Genomic DNA, 19,989 nt, shown 5'->3' with positions numbered 1-19,989 from the left:
CCTTTCTTTAATGGTAGCTGAACCAGTGATGATACTGTAAGTGGTTTTATTACAAAGCTTATCATGTGATGCTGTGGTTTCCCCCCTTCTGTTCAATGAATTGATGAACATCCCCATTTTAGATACATAAAACTAAGACAAAGAGAAGATAGGAATGGATTCTTATTAATTAAGAATAAAAGGTTTCCTATATGGAAAACATAAAATTCCAGAATGTCATTCTCTTTGCTTTGGCTAATCTTATTATTTCATAATATATAACATGCTTCATAGAAATACATATTTATAAAACTTACTTCTAAATAATAGAACAATGAAGTTTAATTAAAAAGGAGGGAGATGAGCAGTGCCTGGGTGGCTCAGTCGGTTAAGCTTCTGACCAGCTCAGGTCATGATCTCAAAGTCTGCGGGTTTGAGCCCCATGCTGGGCTCTGTACTGACAGCTCAGAGCCTGGAACCTGCTTTGGATTCCTTGGTTCCCTCTCTCTCTGCCCCTCCCCCACTCATGCTCTGTCTCTCTTTCTCAAAAATGAACAAACATTAAAAAAATAAAATAAGGGCCGCCTGGGTGGCTCAGTCGGTTAAGCAGCCGACTTCGGCTCAGGTCACGATCTCGTGGTCCGTGAGTTCGAGCCCCGCATAGGACTCTGTGCTGGCAGCTTGGAGCCTGGAGCCTGTTTCGGGATTCTGCGCCTCCCTCTCTCTGACCCTCCCCTGTTCATACTCTGTCTCTCCCTGTCTCAAAAATAAATAAAACGTTAAAAAAAATTAAAAAAATAAAATAGAAAAGAAGGTAGCTGAATTGTCCTTTAAAAAAAAACAAAAACATTTACATCACACATTGAAACCTTGAGGCCAGTAATTAGTTGTGTGGGCGGGGGGTGGGGAGCGGGGAGGGTTAGGTAAAGTTGTAGTTGGCTTCACTTTGGTTGCCAGGAAACACACAAAGGCAAGCAGGAGCAGATGAAACAAAGAATTGCACATTGCTGGTAATGTGGCCTTCGGAGGCAAGCCCTCCGTTGGGACAGAAGTCTTGCAGCTGCAAGTCACACAAGAAAATGGAGTTTAAACCCCTGACATGCTAACGGAAGCAAGGTTAGCCAAAGAAGTTTTGAGAAGTTGCTTTTTTAAATGCGTTTCAAAGGAGATTTACAAGCTGCGTTCTGTATTGGTTGGTATAAACATGGGGGGAAGCTTTATCCATTTTTAATCAAGCCAGATTAAACAGAATATAAGGAGGGGTGTTCTAAAAGGATTCGATTTTAGATTTTGAAAGTAAACTGTGGAATTAAAGACATGTGGGGGTTGAGGGCTTTTACTCCCTACCTTGAACATTTTGTCTCCTAATTGTCTGCCTTGAAATGTGCTTTCATTTTGGAATTCTGTTGCTAAATTGGGTTTGTTTTCAAAGGCACCTGTTGAATAAAACAAAAAAGTATAGAAATAGTTGAAGGCAGCTGAAAAGAGGTGAAGCCATTATGAGTGACCAGAATGCACTTGAGTTGAACAAGGGGCCACAGCTGGGGTCAAAGAGCCCCAGGGGAACAGGAAGTGTGGCCACAGATGAAGACCACCACCCTGCCCTGCTTGAAAACCAGCTCTGTGTGGGCGACTTTCTCAAAATACAGAGTGCTTTTGAGGTAAGCCTTAATCTTAATTACTGGAGGGTTTAAATTGTTCATGAAGACTAGGATGAAACAGATTTTTCCCTTAAAATTGTTTATGTATTTAATGGTTAAGACCTTCGATGGTTAAGTGTCTGACTTGGGCTCAGGTCTAGTGGTTCATGAGTTGGAGCCCCTCGCCTGGCTCTGTGCTGACAGCCTGGAGCCTGCTTTGGATTCTGTGTCTCTCTCTGCCCCTCCCCTGCTCACACTGTCTCTCTCTCTCTCAAAAGTAAATAAACATTAAAAACAACAAACAGGGAATTGAAAAGAACTGATCAGGCTTGGATTTCACGCCAGAGTAACGTTAGTCCTCAGTTCTGTGGGCCAAAAAATATGATTTAGTTCAAAATTGCCACTGTTGAATATCCTTGCCATCAAGGAAGGATTAATTCTTGGACAAAATTTTTCTTAGAGATCACCATTGTTTTGGAAACCCAAAGGTTATGGTTGTGAGTGGGGACCAAGGTGACTCCCAGCACAACTGTCCTTAGGAAGTCTGGAAATGCAAATAAGCAGTTTGTAAACATTCTCCCCTGCTTCACTCCAAGTGACTCCATTTTGGGGGGGTGGGGGGCACTTAATTGTCCCAGGATCCGTGTGAGCGACAGTCTCCCACTTTTTTGGTAATTATCGGAACAATGCCAATCGAAACAAAATGTAAAGTTTTCATTTTAATTCTACATATGAAATAGACCTTAGGAATTTTAACTATAAATAAATAAGTTCCTTCTCTTTATCTTAGCTAATTAATTTGGAATTCTGCAGCTGTGCATTGTAACCCGCATACATCAAAATGATTTTTAGTTTCTCATGTGAGTACGAAGAAGTGCTCTTTCGTGCTGTGGAATTTAGGTAGACATGAGCCCTCCTCCTTTCTACTTCATTATGTTTGCTAAAATATGTTCTCAGGACTTCAGAAGATCCTCTGAGGGTGCTTGGGAGTATCCACATTAATTTGAGACAGACATGCAATATTTTGGAATACCACCTTGAAATTAATAAAGCATGATGAAATGTAACAATTATATCAGCCTGTAATTGGCATAAATTTTAATCTTCAGCTTTCTCCCCCCAAAAGAGTTGCTAACTACTGGAAAAGTCTGCTGTACCCTGTTTTGCATAACCAGTTAGATTCTACCTATAGTGATAAATTAATGTCCCAATTATATCAATCATTTCTTTATAATATAATCCATCATATTTAGTAGGAAAGACATGCTCTGCCCTACACTTTCCTCATTTTAATTGTCATATATTTGCTATTCGTCCAACCCCATTTGCCTGAAAAGTTTCAGTGTTGCTCATGTCCAATGCCCCAAATGGATCTGGCATATTTTGATAGACATAGCAAACATTTTGACAGCTTGAGAACATTCAGAAAAACGTAACTCCAGATCATGACAGCTTTGACTCCGCCATGAACAGAAATATGGTGGTTTGTTCTGCTAGGACACAAAGAATCTGAATTCTAGGGTCTGTTAGGAGAGTCGACATCCTGAAGTTGATGTGTTCAAGCGTGAAACTGCTGCCGAAGGGTGGGAGTGGGTGTTCTCTTCAACCACTGATCAGCCTGGAGTGAAGCCAATGAAACAGGATAATCAGTCTCAAGATTTTTTTTTTTTTTAACTTTAAATGTTTCAAAGATTGGATCACTTATCTTGAAATTACCAGTTGGAAAAGCAGGTATTACTGAGAGAGAAGAGATTGCAATTGGAGCTTGCATGAACATAGAAAATCTAATGACAGTTAAAAAAAAAAAAAAAGAAATTGAGCTTTGCATATACACTTTTCAGAGAAAATGAAGTCTGTCCATTTTTCACAGACTCAACAGACACAGAATGGAATAATCCAATGGCAAATGTGCAACAGGACTAAAAGGCCCTTGAGACAGTCTGATTTCTAAACACAGCATGGATACTGAGAGAAGGATGATACACTTGATAATTTCACTGGAGTTCGGTCCATCTGTCATGAACGTTAGGCCCACAGGCCACAGGTGTAGATTGCTGTAAAAGGACAAATTGCCCTAAGTGTCCTGCAACATGGAACTCTAAAGGTGGTGATTTGTAGTCCAACCATTAAAGACATGCTCTTGGAAATGCGAAGATTCTGTCACTAGATCTCTTTATCTCCTCTTTTTTTTTGTACACAGATTGCTTATTTGGGGCTGAAGATTTGTCAGATATTAGATAAAGTCCATATCCTTAATTGAAAAATGGGGAGTTGGATCTTTGAATTTGCATATTGAATGTTTCACGTGTATTTCCAAATGAAATATACACACCGTATACATCTTAGTAGTAACATTTAGGAATGAAGCAAGTAATGCTTACATGTATTGTAAAGTGGTATAAATGACTCAGAGTCACTAACCGTAAGCTCTTTTATCAGATTTCTTGGATTTAAATCCCAGTTTTGCCTCTAACAGTATGTCTTTGTGCAAATTACTTAACCCTTTGGGCCTTGGTTTTCCTTTATTTCTAACGTGGGGGACAACAGATTTGTGGTGAAGATTAGATAAGCTGTTATCTGAAAAATACTTGGAAGAGTGCTTGACACAGAGTAAGTGCTCAATTAACATGGGTGTTATTCAGGGAGTAGACGTTGAATCACATGGCCTCTAACATTCTCCTGATTCTAACTCCTACATTTCCTAAAGGGATTTGAACTTTGAATAACACAACTATGCTTTTACATTCCTTTAGTTGCTGTAGGAAGTGGAAGCAGTGAGTTGCAAAGACAAATTCACATAGAAGTACACAAAGGCATCATTCTTCACCTCTTATTTCACATTTTATTAGCATTCAAAAGATTTTAACTGATGTCTTGATCCTCATCTTTATTTTTTTAAATTTTATTGTATTTTATTTTAAATCGATCCCCATCTTTAGAACAAAGAAATTACCTGGATAGAAGTACTAGAAATTTCATTTTCTTTCAAGTGATGGTGTCCAAAAAGCCATATATCAACCTGAATGGAATGAAACTTGTATTCTTCAAAGAATTGTAAAATGGTTGTTACTCAAACTTCCCTGTAGCACTTGCAATGCTTAGAGAAATGACATGGTCTCTGGATATTCATATTATTTTGATGTCCACCATATTTTACATTTTCTTAGATACTTCAAAAGCTATAGCTATTATGTAGAAAAAGATGGCTGTGGTTTGATGATTTTAGAGGAATGCAGATAAGTGAAAATTATGGTCCAAGGGAAATGGAATTTTGGAAAAGCCCCATTGAGACCTGTTATATATTGAGGTTCTTCAGAGTCTGGCTATGTAAATTTGTGAGTATTTCTTCCCTTGAATTCCACATTGTTGACCTCTACATGCCAGGACTTTCTGTTCTTCAGTCCTGGATGCCCTGCTGCCTGTTTGGCCTGGGATTATGGTTTGCCCACCCTGCTGGACTCACTGGGTCGGGTCCCTACCTACCTCTGACAGCAGCTGTGTCTGTATATCATCTCCTGGAACTTCTGTTCTGGCCAAGGTTGTGGGCCCAGAATGAGGGACTGGCCCTATCCTGTCTATTCCATGCCGCTATTTGCCCCAGCCCTGCTAAATTTTTTGCTTAAATAGCTAGAAATGAAATCTAAACCACATGCAAAAGATGAGCTATTTATGCTCAAAGCATAAAACATTGAGAAAAGCATAGCAAAAATCCTAGTAGAATTTTTAACATCCCCAGAGATGTTCAGGGAGGTTCTCAGAACAAACCTGTCTTGGGGGTAAATGGAATGTGCACAGTACACTTGTGCTAACTTAGTCTCGAAACATCAGAGAAGTTCAGAAGGCAATTCCACGGTTCCTGAAAATTGTGCTTGTGATGTAATAAAACGATTAAATCCACAGAATTTATGTTATCCTTATTCTTGGTCGTCTTTATAAAATTCGCAAGAGTCTGCCTATAGACAGATTCTACAGCTGAGCCTATGAATGATGCTTCCTTGTTCCGACAGGACAAAGCTAAAGGCTCTGAGATCCTGCCAGGCAGTGTAGACTCTAAGGGAATATGGAAAGATGGATTAGGTCTTTCCTGCCTTTGCTTTATTTGTCCTTTTTTATTATTATTATTTTTTTCTTTGTCTTTTTTTTTTTTAACATTTATTCATTTTTGAGAGACAAAGAGAGACAGAGCACAAGCAGGGGTGGGGCAGAGAGAGAGAGGGAGACATAGAATCTGAAGCAGGCTCCAGGCTCTGAGCCGTCAGCACAGAGCCCAATGTGGGGCTCGAACTCATGAACCATAAGATCATGACCTGAGCTGAAGTCAAACACTTAACTGACCGAGCCACCCAGGCACCCCTATTTGTCCTTCTTTCTAATCCGTCAAGATTTCTCCCTGTTCCATAAGGTCCCAGTCTTCTCTCAGCCTTTTCATTGCTCATTGTATCTTCACTATTAAGGTCCCCAAATGGACAGGCCTTTTTGGACATATCTCATGTTCCAGAAGAATTCTTGTCTCTTGCTTCTTTCTTTTCCACTCCAGGCATTACTATCCTAAACACAAATAAAATCCCCCATCTTTGTTTCATTCCCTTTCCTTACAACTATTAGATTTTGCTTATCTCTGACAAAATAGGAGACAGTTCAGGAAGATCATTAAAAAAAAAAAATTAGGTAAAACTGATAGTTAAAAACTCTATATTATGTTATCCAGTAAAGTTCCACATTAGACAATTTGTATTTTCATAGCTTGTGCACACTGTAAAATATATAATAGCTCATACACATTAGAGGTTTATTTCTTGCTCATATAAATTAGAAAGTAGATATTTCTAATTGGTGGGCAGCTCCAGGTAAGGATTCAGGTGCCTGGGCTCCATCCATCTCTCACCATTTGTGATTGCCACACATCAAGCTAGTAGCAGGAGTGAGAGCAAAAAGGGTCACATGTGGAAGGTTTTCATGGATCCCGGACGCATCCCAACTGCAAGGGCAGCTGGAACACAGGTTATGTACACAGGTTGTGCCCAGAAAATAGTCTCATCCCCAATCCTTAGAGTTTAATGGTAGAAAAAGTTCTGTCTCTCCTAATAAACCAACATGCTTCCTTTCATAGATTAAGGAGAATTCATGTGCCTAACAATGTTTTGTGTTTTGCCTTAATTGCCAGGTTTGAATTTAGTGTTCAATTAATACCACTCTTCTTAATGTAGATTTTTCTGGAACAGCTATCTGCTATTTTCATTATATGACCCCTGTTCTTTTATCTTTGCTTTAATGGTCTAACCACCTATGTACCTTCATTGTAACTGAACTAAAACTCTTTCTGGAAATCAGTGGAGGTGAAAATGATGAATAAAAATTTAATATCTTTCAAGTATGATAAGATTTTATAAAGCACTTCTATAGGCATCATGTTATTTGATCCTCTCACCAGCCTGGAATGTAGGCAGGGTAGACATTTTTATTTCCCATTTACACACAAGAAGAATGAAGCGCAAAAATATTCAACTGAATTACCTCGTGGGGCAGAGCCAGGACCCAGGGACAGATTGTCAACTTTCCAGCCCATTGTATGGCACGGCTCCCATTGGCCACAAGGCAACGCTGTGGGATGTTGTTGTAAGGAACAGGAATCCGATAGGATAAGGACTTGGTTAACAAACCAACCACGTTAAGTTAATAACACATAGGCGCTCAGCCCTCGTAACTTGGGATTAACGTACAATCAGCAAATAATCAATAATCAAATCAATGCAGAGAAAAGGTGGAAGAAAAAAAGGAAAAATAAGAATAATTTAGTACTTTATTATTATTTTTTTCCTTTCTAAAGACATCTTATGGGGCACCTAGGTGGCTCAGTCAGCTAAGCATCTGACTCGAGCCCAGGTCATGATCCCATGGTTCATAGGTTTGAGCCCCACGTTGGGCTCTGTGCTGACAGCTCAGAGCCTGGAGCCTGTTTTGGATTCTGTGTGTGTGTGTCTCTCTCTCTGCCCCTCGCCTGCTCACACTCTGTCTCTCTCTCTCTCTCTCAAAAATAAATAAACATAAAATAAAATTAAAAAAAATAAATAAAATAAAGGCATCTCAATGGAGGCTTATGAGAAGGTAAACAGGTAAAGCTTAATCTAGAACTCTGTTATATAGTACGTTGTACATTCAGCAGCCTCAGTCAATTCATGACCTGCTAAACAAAGGCAGTAGGTCAGAGCATTTCTTACCTCAACTCTCTTAGTGGAATCAAAAAACCCATTTTTGGTGGCAGCAGGAAATCAGTGAAGCTCAGGGGGGGTCTCCCCTACCGCTCACCCAACACTAAAGTAATAACACGAAGCAAATCCAACACCACTGCAGCTGGTACAATTGGAAATGACTGACATTCTTTGGAGGTTTTGTTTGACTTGCTAGAATTCATGGTTGAGGCTAGCAAACAATGTCATCACCAAAACAAAAGCAAGTAGTTTGTCAACACACATGAAAAATCAGCCTTCTTAAACGCTGCTGACTTTGTGCCGAATTGTGTGATGAGTTCTAACAGCTTCATGCCCTTTCCCATTTCTCTGTGTGCTTTTGGAGCAGGTGCTTATAAAAATTGATCCGGGTCAGAGAGGGTGGTGAAGAATGCTTTAGGTGAACAAATATTTTAACCTTGAGCTTTGGCCAGGATTGGAGCAGAGAAGGCAACCAAGAAACTTGTTATAAAGGTGAGAGAAAGACAGTACAGTGCCTGTTGCTATTCATTTGTGGTGCATCAACTTAGCCAGACCTGTAGACCAAGGGCACGGCCTACTTTTTCAATTTTCTTGAGAATTAAAAAAGAAAAATTAAACAGGCAACCGAAGGACTATAACGTGTGCCATTACTGCACATTTGTCATTCATTACCAAGTATATTACACTCAGTGATAACACAACCTACCACCCCAGGAAGTCTTTGGATTGTCCCTTGGTGATTTCCAACTTTTTCCCAAGGCTCTGCTTCACACTTCCACAAGCACCTCAGAGTCTTTTCCTCCCTCATCGTGTCTTACCACCATCTCATGGATATATGACCCCCATTAAATCTGGACTCTCTGGGCACTGACATTCTCTGCTGAGGACTACCAGGGGCACTGTTTTCCTCTACTCCTTCCCCTTCCACGTGTGCACATGTTCTTCTCTAATTCTCTCAACACTTCTGAGGCCAGGTTGCCACATTGCTCCAGACCTGCGTTGTCCAATATGGTGGCCATGAGCCCCAGGTGGTTATTTAAATTAAAGTGAAAATTAAAAAAAGAAGAATTTAATAAAATGAAAGGTTCAGTTCTTCACAAGCACCAGCCATATTTAAAGTACTCAGTAGCCACAAGTGGTTAATAGCTATCGTATTGGATAATTAAGTTTATACAATGTTTTTATCATTGCAGACAGTCCTATTGGGCAATGCTGTTTTGGACCCTTCTCATGGTATCCTTCTGATTTGTTCCATTTCTTTGTTTCTGGTTACATTAATATGGCAAAGAGGTTACTCTTTCTGTAAACCTACCCGGAGGTTGAAGAAAATATTTTTCTTCAGAAAATAGAGCCTGGAGGCCAGAAAATATTTTCCTTCACTCTAGTCTCAGACCTATTTTTCTACATTCCTCCCCTGGGATGGTAAAGAATACATAACATCTATTCCTTTCAGGGGAATCCTTATCTCCTCATCTGATCCCTTTCCACCTCCCCACAGGTAGTTCGTCTAGATTTATGGTTCCAACATATCAGTCACAAAATTATCCAGCACCGTAACATTACCCAAATTATTTAAGTCATGCTGGTCATATTTTAGTTATTTGAATGATTTAACAGTATTGCTATTTTAGGGCCTATCAAATGCTGGTGTCAGCTTGGAATATTCCTGCCCCCTCCCCCACAATTTCCCAGCAAGTTCATACTCATACTTCATATTTACATACTTCCCTCTCGAGAAAGTCTTCTCTCACCATCAAGGCTGGGTTATCACCTTCCCAGGTTTCTGTTCACCTCTTTTTGTAGCTTTCTGTATGTTCTTTTTGTTGTTTTAATTGCATATGCCCTGACTAAGTACAATGCTGTTATTTAAAACCAAGTAGAAGGATCAGGCAGGCAGAGAGAAGTCAGTGCGACGTCAATAGATCCCAGAGGGTGGACACTATGGATGCAGATGAGATATCTGGAGAAGAGAGCAGAGTGTCTAAGACAGATCTTAGGGGAATTTTTCAAGGAGGTAGAGAAACTGGAGTGGATACAATAAACAAAGAAGCAAGGTTATTTCCTGGAAGTTGAAAGGAGAGAAGCCAACAGAAAAAGAGAGTATAGCCAGTGAAATACAATTTCATTCATTTTTATGATTCCTATTTAGCAGTCCCTTTATTATTAAAACAAAGGTAGGAGGAAAACATTATTCTCATTGTAAAAAGTTGAGTCACACATGAAATTGCCCTCTTACCACGGCCCACCCTCAGCCACTGCTCTGCCCCAAGTTAACTACTCTTGCGTTGCATCTTTCCAATGTATTTTTTTATTCATTTCTGCCCATAAATGCACATCCCCATATCACATATAGTTCTATTCTTCATAACTATGCCTACATATTTTATGCATTCAAGGACAAAATGCCACACAAATAGCTCCTAATCATGTGAAAAGATATTCAAATTCATTAGGAATTTGATTTGAAATGCAAATAAAAAAAGAAGACATCTTTTTTCATTCATCAGCTTGGCAAAGATATATTCCCGATATACATTGTTGGCAAAGAATCAGGGAAATGGGTACTATTATTAAGACTGAATTGTCAAAGCTTTTTTGGTAGGCCGTTTTCCAGAACATATCAAGTGTAAAATGTATCCAATGTGTACTTTTTGAATGAGCAATTCCAATTCTGTCAGCTATCCTAAATGAATTATGACGTGCATAAAAAAAAATCTATGTACAAGAATATTCATTGTAATTCATTTTAATATTGTCAGTAAGATGGACTATTTAAAATGGCCCAAATATTTGTCAATAAATGAATAGATAAGGAAATTACAGTATACTCCTACTACTCAGCTATTAAAAAGAATAAGGCAAGCATATGAAATTGTCAGGATTTACCGTTCAATGGAAAAAGGAAAATTGCAGAACCGTGCAAATCATATTCTAAAATGAAAAATGTGTGTGTTTCAATATGTATTGAGGTCTCAATCACGGACAAATAGAATCTTACTTGTAGCAGGACGAGCATAGCAGATGACTTGTGGGCACCTTATCTGTATCGTAATTCAGAGCAAAGATAAATGTCATTAAAATGTCAGCATATCTAATAACCTAAAAATTCCATGGTACTCTCCTAAATGTGTGTCTAACAACGCTGAATTTAAGCAATGCTGAATTTAAAAGTGACGCCTTTTATAAATACTTCGAGCTTCTACTAAGTAATGTTTCTCCACCAGCTTCCTTTCGCTGAGTTTTAGCATTAAGAGACAGACTGTGGAGACCTATTTTATTGCCTTCATTTTACATGAGAGGAAACAAAAATCTGAAACAAAGGGATTTGTTTTTGTCCAGCTCCATTTGACTTGTGGGCAAAGCCAGAACATTGCTCAGTGTCTTCTGATATCCATTTCCGTCCCTTTTCTCATGGTGGACAACCCTAAACTTCGTTTAGAATTGTTTCGAATTTTCCAACATTATTTTACACAGTGTTTTCCTATAACTTGACCGTTGTTTATTACTATGATCTCCTTCTGAAATTTGCTGTTACTGGTAAAACAGATGAGCATCTCTTCCGCAGTATGGAAGAGGACGGTAAAAATATTTTCATCCATTATCTCATTCTTGCAACAGGTATTTATTGAATGTCTACCCTGTGGGATTTGAAAAGCACTTAGACCCTGACCTTCCTTCACAGAAGGGTATATGCCAACAAGTAAACTTGCAGTTGCTCTGTAATCACTCCGTGCTCTGAGGAAAGAACAGTACTGGGAGAGCATATGGCTCACATAGGAGAAGGGCCTCCTGGAAGGCTTCTTGGAGGAAGTAAAGTCAAAGCCACAATCTGAGGGAAGGGCATCACGCAGGCAGGTAAATGCAGGTTGGGAGGTCAGTTTTCTGGAAAGAGGATATGAAGTGCAGAGTTTGGTTGGGCAGAAGTAGCTGGTACTTTCAGGCATCGATTTACCTGTGTCTTTGTTAGTCACAAGATTTTAATTCTGTCCAGACTCGTGAGCCCTCGAATCATTGATATCATCCTGTAAATGAAAATTAAAACTAAAATTCATTGAAGCAAGCCAAAAAAAAAAAAAAGGCAATATGAACCTTGGCTGGCAGACTAGTGTCTCCTGTTGTGCTGTTCAGTCTCTCATGAAAGTTGGTAGGTGAACATAGCAGACGATGATTTAAACTGATGCATCTGTTTTGAAATAGCATATCTAATCTTCTGCTCCAGAAGATGTTCACAAGGGTTGACAGCAAACGCTAATACATATTCATAACCAATAGGCTTCGTAACCAAGGGAAATTGAGGCAAGTGCAACAGAATGCAGCATGAGACAGCAGCATGTTAATTTTAAATTTAATTATAGAGATGGAGGAAAGAATGCATTTTGATAGTGCACACTCATTCAGCTGTCATGGAACATTACCCCCAAATCATGCCAAATATTTGACAAGAAGAAATAGTATTTTGGGTGAAATGCTTGATAAAACTAGCAGGTTCTGGAGAAAATGAGACTCTGAAACCGTATTAGAAACTATTTTTCATGTAGAGAAAAAAAAAAGCATTGCAGAATTTTAATGATAGGAAGTAAAAAAAAAATAAAAAGCTTTCAAACTAAGGAAAGGTTTCTGGTCTATAGAATATTTTCAACATGCGTAAATGCTAAATTCAGTTTGAAGATCATGCATCTTGTCTTGTTCAAAGCTGATACCAAATGCTTCAAATAGTATTTGGCATGGAGCAGTTGCTTGATAATTATCTGTTGAATATGAATATGAATGAATAAATAAACCTACCCCATGCTACTTTGTCTGATGTACAGGTTCAATATATATTTATTAATGAATAGATCAGTGGATGGATGGATGGATGGATGGATGGGTGGGTGGGTGGAAATATCTGCCTAAGCCAACTCACATTTTGTTTTTGTTTTTGCTTTTAATTTTTTTTAATGTTTATTTATTTTTGAGACAGAGAGAGACAGAGCATGAACAAGGGAGGGGCGGAGAGAGAGGGAGACACAGAATCTGAAGCAGGCTCCAGGCTCTGAGCTGTCAGCACAGAGCCCGACGCAGGGCTCGAACTCACGGACCGTGAGATCATGACCTGAGCCGAAGTCGGACGCTTAACCGACCGAGCCACCCAGGCGCCCCATGCCAACTCACATTTTGGCATTAATTCGCAGGATTCATTACTCACCAGTGAATGGTGGCAGTGAACTTTGGGTCAGTGACATGTTAACCCACTGCTAGCTTTGACATGGGAGAAAATACCTAGATTTCTGAGGAAATTGGATTGTCAGTCTCTCCATAGTTTTTAACTGGCACTTGTATTCTTATCTTGGGCAAATCCTTATTTACAGAGCAGGGAATAAAGAGGAAAAAATTTCTTTCCCTATTTAATTAAAAAAATATTGCTACAAGAAAAAGTTAAGGAAAAAATAAATATAAATAGCATTTCTAAAAGTTGGCAGAATTTAAAAGAAGGAAGCGTCTGCTTTAAAAATGTATTGCTTTGTTTTGCCAGCAAGTATGTGAACGTTTAGGCTTATTAGAACTTTTTTTTCAGCAGCCAACTGGTGAGTCTTAAGAGGAATGAGCTCAGTGGGGGTTTTGGGTATAGACAATCTCATACTTTACTGATGGAAATGTAAATTTGTTCAACTTTTTGGAGGAGGATTTGGCAAGATATATCAAATGCTTTAAGAATATTTAAATTCTGGGGCGCCTGGGTGGCGCAGTCAGTTAAGCGTCCGACTTCAGCCAGGTCACGATCTCGCGGTCCGTGAGTTCGAGCCCCGCGTCGGGCTCTGGGCTGATGGCTCAGAGCCTGGAGCCTGTTTCTGATTCTGTGTCTCCCTCTCTCTCTGCCCCTCCCCCGTTCATGCTCTGTCTCTCTCTGTCCCCAAAAAAATAAACGTTGAAAAAAAAAAAGAATATTTAAATTCTGACCCAGCAATTATGTTTCCAGGAAATTTCCCTCAGGAAATAATTGGACAAATAAGCAAAGACATATGTGTTGGGATGTTTATTGCAGGACTGTTTATATAAAACAACAAAGCATTGGGAACAATTGAAATTTTTACTACTGTGGGGCCATAAATTGTATATCTTCTCCATAGAATATTGTGCAGCTGTTAAAAATGATGGTAAAGACCAACCTATATTGCACAAGGCAACCTTCATGATATGCTGTAACATGGAAAAGCAGCACACAAAGATACATATATCATGACACCATTTCAGAAATAATACACAGGTATTTCTATTTCTGCCCAGAAGAAAATCTGAGCCGTTGATGGCATTATGGAGGATTTTAATTTTGGGATTATTTATATTTTCTATTTTCTATAGTAAACATGAACAATGTTGTGCAAAAAAATGATTTTACAAATGTATTGGCACACTTACACGTTACTAATTGAAAGCACATGATCGCTTCTTAATTTAAAGAAAGGCTGTCAAGTTTCTTACAAAGGGTATATTTTTGGAGGTTTGCACTGAGGTTTTAGTGCTTAGTTTTGACATAAGTTATAGTGAAATCCAAATCTTAGAAATCTCAAAGGCTGGAGGAAGTTTTATAGAGTTCGCGCTTCTTTTTTTTTTCTTTTTTTTTATAAGAATAGCTTATGAGAACTGAGCGTATCTGCAGAAAATGCTTTCTAGGCAAAAGGAAAGGATTTTTCGAATATTCTTTGAAAGGTTTTCAGGCAGACAGGAAGATTTTCTAAATGTCTAAAGTTGTGCCCACTGAGATAATCAAGCAGACATCCTGAGTATGTTAGCTTTTTTGCAAGAAAAGTTGGAAGCAATACTGGGGTTTTTTTTTTTTAATTGCTCAATAGTTACATAGACATAGGGAAATAAATTTACAAGGATTATCTTAGAAGAGCTGAATGAGAATATGTTTTCTAATAGAGCAGACATTTTTCACGTTTATTATAAGAGAAGTTTCAAAAATACAGGGATATTAATTTTTTACCTCAAAAAGAACCAGACAGATGGGGTGCCTGGGTGGCTCAGCTGGTTAAACATCCAACTCTTGCTTTTGGCTCAGGTTATGATCTCGCAGTTGGTGAGATCGAGCCCCTTGTTGGGCTCTGTGCACTGACAGTGAGAGGCCTGCTTGGGATTCTCTTCTCTCCCTCTCTCAGCTTCTCTCTCCTTTCCCCCACCCCAGAAAAAAATAGAAATGAAAGGGTATACTTTCAAAATCTGTTAGGAGTTTTTGTTTGGAAAGTCTGTATTCAAATTGGAACAAATGTCTACCAGAAGAAGGTTTTATTAAAGCCATACTTTTTACTAAAGCCAAATTAAATTTTCAACTGAAGGGACTGACAGTTAATTATTTTAGGCTGTATGTTTTATATTTCCTAAATTCTTTATATTTCCCTAGCTATATTAAATATATGCTTGTGAATTTAGGTTGATGTGTATGTGTCTTCAACAATAATAACTTAAAGTTGTAATAAAATTATTTAATGTAAAGAAGGCCTATGTGCAGATTATCTTATTGGACCTTCATACAAACCCTGAGAGATGTTATGACTGACTTGTGGGCCCACAAATATTAGGTAGTGAATTCAAGCATAATATTCAGATGTTAACTAAATTAGTATTAATTTAGATATATACATATACTTAAACACATATACATGTATTTTTTCCCCAAAATGACTCAAAGGTATGTTATTTCGCCACTGAGTACTGAATCTAATACAGATTGAGAGTTTATAGCAACCAAATCATGGTATATGGAAGCTCATTTTTAGATTGAAGGATTATTTTATCTTTCTTCCTGTGGAGTTACCTTCTGCCAAGAAGCCCAGGATAGGAACCTCTGGCTCACCTAAAGTTCATAAAGTAGCAGTTGAAATGGCTCATGATGAGGTACAGGCTACAGTGAGTCACAATGACAAGATGTTGGTCTTGTATGCATGAAATGGTTTTGGGTTCTGGAAACGGGTAGGTAAACTTTACTTTCACTGGGCTCACTTGGAACAGTTTTGTATTTGAGGAAGACCAACTGACACAGTGTATACAGTTGCTATTTTGTATTAAGCCCCAAACTAGCATCTGCTACCCCGATGGCAATGGTCACAGAAACTGAGAACTTCGCATAATCCTGTTAGTAGAGTCTCCTTCACATAATCTTCGGGCCCGCTGAGAAGTCTCTTAGAAGCTAATTAGCAACTAGCCCCTCCTGATAGATAGGATCAGTTTACTAAAATTAGTAATTATGTACACCTCCAAATCCTTACACACACACACACACACACACACACACACACACACACACATCAACAAATGAATTTAGCTAAATCCTTACAGAAGACTCATTGCTGGTGTGAAGTCCTTCTGTTCTTTAAACTATTTAGCAGGGAATTAACATTTCTTGGGTATAAATGTGTTGTACTCACATTAAATGATCCCATGTTGTCCGCATAAAATATCAGCTAAGCCTGGTAACAACCCTAACAGTTATTATTATCTCTATTTACTTTTAAATGTTTATTTATTTGAGAGCACACGTGTGTGCATGTGTATGAGTGGGGGGGAGGAGCAGAGAGAGAGAGAGAGAGACAGAGAGAGAGAGAGAGAGAGAGAGAGAATCTCAAGCAGGCTCCACTCTGTCAGCACAGAGCCAGACACAGGCCTCATTCCCACACACCCATAAGATCATGACCTGAGCTGAAATCAAGAGTCAGTCACTCAAACGACTGAGCCATCCAGGCACCCCTTATTGTCCCTATTTAGAGGTACAGTAACTGAAGCTAAGGCTTAGACCTCCAATTGCACACCTACACTCTCCCTACCACAGTGTGCGATGAGTATAATATAATGGAATGAGTGAATTAATTCTAGTACCAGAAGATAAGTGGGAGCCACTGATAAAATGAGAATTAACTGTGAGGTTGAAGTTAATGCATATGTGCCTTTAAGTTTATATAAAAGATCACATACTTTCTTGTACATTTAATTTATTAAAGCTGGCATATAATAGAATTAATAAACCACATACTGATCAAAGCATAATGCTTCTTGAAACAAGTTGGGAATTTTTAATAGCAAATTCGTTTTTTTCTTTTTTTTTAATTAAAAAAAATTTAATGTTTATTTATTTTTGAGAGAGAGAGAGAGAGAGAGAGAGAGAGATAGAACACAAGTGGGAGAGGGACAGAGAGAGAGGAGACACAGAATCCAAAGCAGGCTCCAGGCTCTGAACTGTCAGCACAGAGCCCAACGTGGGGCTTGAACCCATGAACTGTGAGATTATGACCTGAGCCAAAGTCAGACACTTAACAGACTGAGACACCTAGGTGCCCCAATAAAAGCAAATTCCTAAATTTTAACCAAAGGTATGGCAAAAACTGGTTTTATTTTCAAACTTAAATCACTAAACAATCAATAATAGAGCTTCAGGTATATTATATAGTTGCATAAATTGGGAGTATTCCTCAAATCTCCCAGTGCAGAGTGACATTATCAATGTGTAGAAAATTATAAAGGTCATTGTGTATGTTACTTTGGGGAAGAAAGTTTGTTGTCTTGTTTATGGTCTAGTTGTAATTCCATATTTTAGAATATAAAAAAGACTCATTTTGGTATTTATCAATCAAAACAGTTTCCTGTTCTTAGAAATAAAAATAAATCACTAACTCATAGGAAGAAAATACTCTGAGATTCAGCTTTAAAATGTTTTAAACATAACATAATATAATAACATAAATATGCAGCCGATTGATGTCATTATAGAACAGTTTAAAATAAAACTTTTGATCAACATTGACTTAGCTTTCAGAAACAGTTTGCAGTCTTGGCTCAAATGGAGTGGTTTTAGGATCAGATTTCTTTCTCCACACTTAAAATCTGGGTCACTGAAAATTTTCCATCTCTCTAAATGTTTGGGGCTAAAAATAATTTAACAAACAAAAGAATGATGGACTTCTGAGTAGTTCAAAGGGATGTATACCAATTATTTCTCAGAAAGTTAATTTAATTAAGTTAAAAGCCTAGACCAAAGTCTATTAAACACTTGACTACTTAGTTTTTGCTCACATGATACCTCACTTGATTTTTTTTTATTAAGATGTCATATTTTTAAAGTAGTTTTAGGCTAACAACAAAATTAAGGGGAGGGTACAGAGATTACCTATATCCTCCCTACCCTGAAACATGCATAGCCTCCCCCATTATCAACATCCCCAACCAGAGTGGTACATTTGTTACAGTTGATGAGCCTACATTGACCTATCATAATCATCCAAAGTCCACAGTTTACATTAGGATTCACTCTCGGTGTTGTATATTCTGTGGGGTTTGGACAAATGCATAATGATGTATATCCACCATTATAGTATCATTCAGAGTAGTTTCACTGCCCTGAAAATCCTCTATGTTCTGCCCATTCTTCCCTCCCCCACTCCTCCAACCCCTGGCAACCGCTGATTTTTTTACTGTCTCTACAGTTTTGTTTTTTCCAGAATTTGATGGATTTGGAATCATACAATATGTAACCTTTTTCAGAGTGGCTTTTCTCATTTAGTACTATGCATTTCCAGGTCTTTTCATGACGTGACAGCTCGTCTCTTTTTAGCGCTGAATAATATTCTATTCTCCAGACATGCCTCAGTTTATTTATCCATTCACCCATTGAAGGACAGCAACTGGGTTGCTTCCAAATATTGGCAATTATGAATAAAGCTACTATAAACATCTGTGCAGTTTTTTGTGTGGACATAATTTTCAGTTCATTTGGGTTAAGACCAAGGAGTGTGATTGCTGGATCATATAATAAGAATGTGTTCAGCTTGGTAAGAAACCACCAAACTGTCTTCCAAAGTGTCTGTCTGATGTTACATTCCCATCAGAAATGTATGAGAGTTCCTGTTCTAGATCCTTGCTGGCATTCGCTGCTTCAGTGTTCCAGATTTTGGCCATTCGAATAGGGTGTGTAGTGATACCTTGCTGTTTTAATTTTCATTTCCCTGATGACATATGATGTTCTTTTCATATGCTTATTTGCCATCTGTATCTGTATATCTTCTTTTGTGAAGAATTCAGTAAGGTCTTTGGCCCATTTTTAAGTTGGGTTGTTTTCTTATTAAATTTTAAGAATTTTTAAGACATATTTTGGATGAGTTCTCTATCAGATATATCTTTTGAAAATATCTTCTCCAAGTCTATGGCTTTTCTTCTCATTCTTTTCACATTGTATTTCACAGAGCAGAAGTTTTCAATTTTAATGAAGTCTATGAATTCTTTCTTTCATGGATTATGCCTTTGGTGTTGCATCTAAAAAGTCATCTCCAAACTGAAGGTCATATAACTTTATTTCTATGTTATCTTCTAGAGTTTTATAGTTTTGTGTCTTACATTTAGGTCTGCAATCCATTTTGAGTTAATTTTTCTGAAGGGTGTAAGGTCTGTGTCTAGATTCGTTTTTAATCATGTGGATGTCTGGTTATTCCAGCACCACTTGTTATAAGTATTATCTTTTCTCTATTGTATTGCCTTGGACCTTTTTCAAAGATCTGTTGACTATATTTATATGGGTCTATTTCTGAGCTCTCTGTTCCATTGATCTTTTTATCTGTTCTTATGCCAATAATGCACTATTTTGGTACTTACTGTAGCTTTATAGTAAGTCTTGAAGTCAGGTAGAGTTAGTCCTCCAACTTTGTTCTTGTCCTTTAATATTGTGTTAGCTCATCTGGGTATTTGGCTTCTCCATATAAACTTTAGAATCAGGTGGTTGATATCCACAAAATAATTTTCTGGGATTTTGATTGGAATTGCAAAGAATCTATAGATTATTTTTGGAATAATTGAGATCATAACAATATTGAATCTTCCTATCTTGGATCTTGGAATATCTCCATTTATTTATTTCTTCTTGATTTCATTGATTGGAGATTTGTTTACCTTGTTTAGGTCTTATACATATTTTGTTAGATTTATATTCATTTCATTTTTCTGGTTACTGATATAAATGGTATTGTGTTTTTAATTTCAAATTCCACTTATTTGTTGTTGGTATATAGCAAAGCAATCGACTTTTATATATTTTCCTTGTATCCTGCAGTCTTGCTGTAATGGCTTATTAGTTCCAGGAGTTTATTTGTTGGTTCTTTCAGGTTTTCTACATAGATGAGTATGTCATCTGTGAACAA

General features: G+C 38.0%; 1 protein-coding gene across 1 annotated transcript in view; it reads left to right on the top strand.

The window, feature by feature from the left end:
* Positions 1-940: 940 nt before the first annotated feature.
* WDR49 (WD repeat domain 49) overlaps positions 941-19,989 on the top strand; it is a 148,278-nt gene continuing 129,229 nt past the window's right edge. Inside the window, exons 1-2 of the mRNA XM_047876467.1 lie at positions 941-1,095; positions 1,412-1,640. Of these exons, the coding sequence (XP_047732423.1) occupies positions 1,479-1,640 (162 nt within the window). The 5' untranslated portion in view covers positions 941-1,095; positions 1,412-1,478. The remainder of the gene's footprint in view (positions 1,096-1,411; positions 1,641-19,989) is intronic.

The sequence above is a fragment of the Prionailurus viverrinus genome, chromosome C2 (genome assembly GCF_022837055.1).
Source record: "Prionailurus viverrinus isolate Anna chromosome C2, UM_Priviv_1.0, whole genome shotgun sequence".
In the NCBI taxonomy this organism is placed as follows: Eukaryota; Metazoa; Chordata; class Mammalia; order Carnivora; family Felidae; genus Prionailurus; species Prionailurus viverrinus.
Note: the sequence above shows the minus strand (reverse complement) of the source record. Positions and strands in the feature narration are given on the sequence as shown.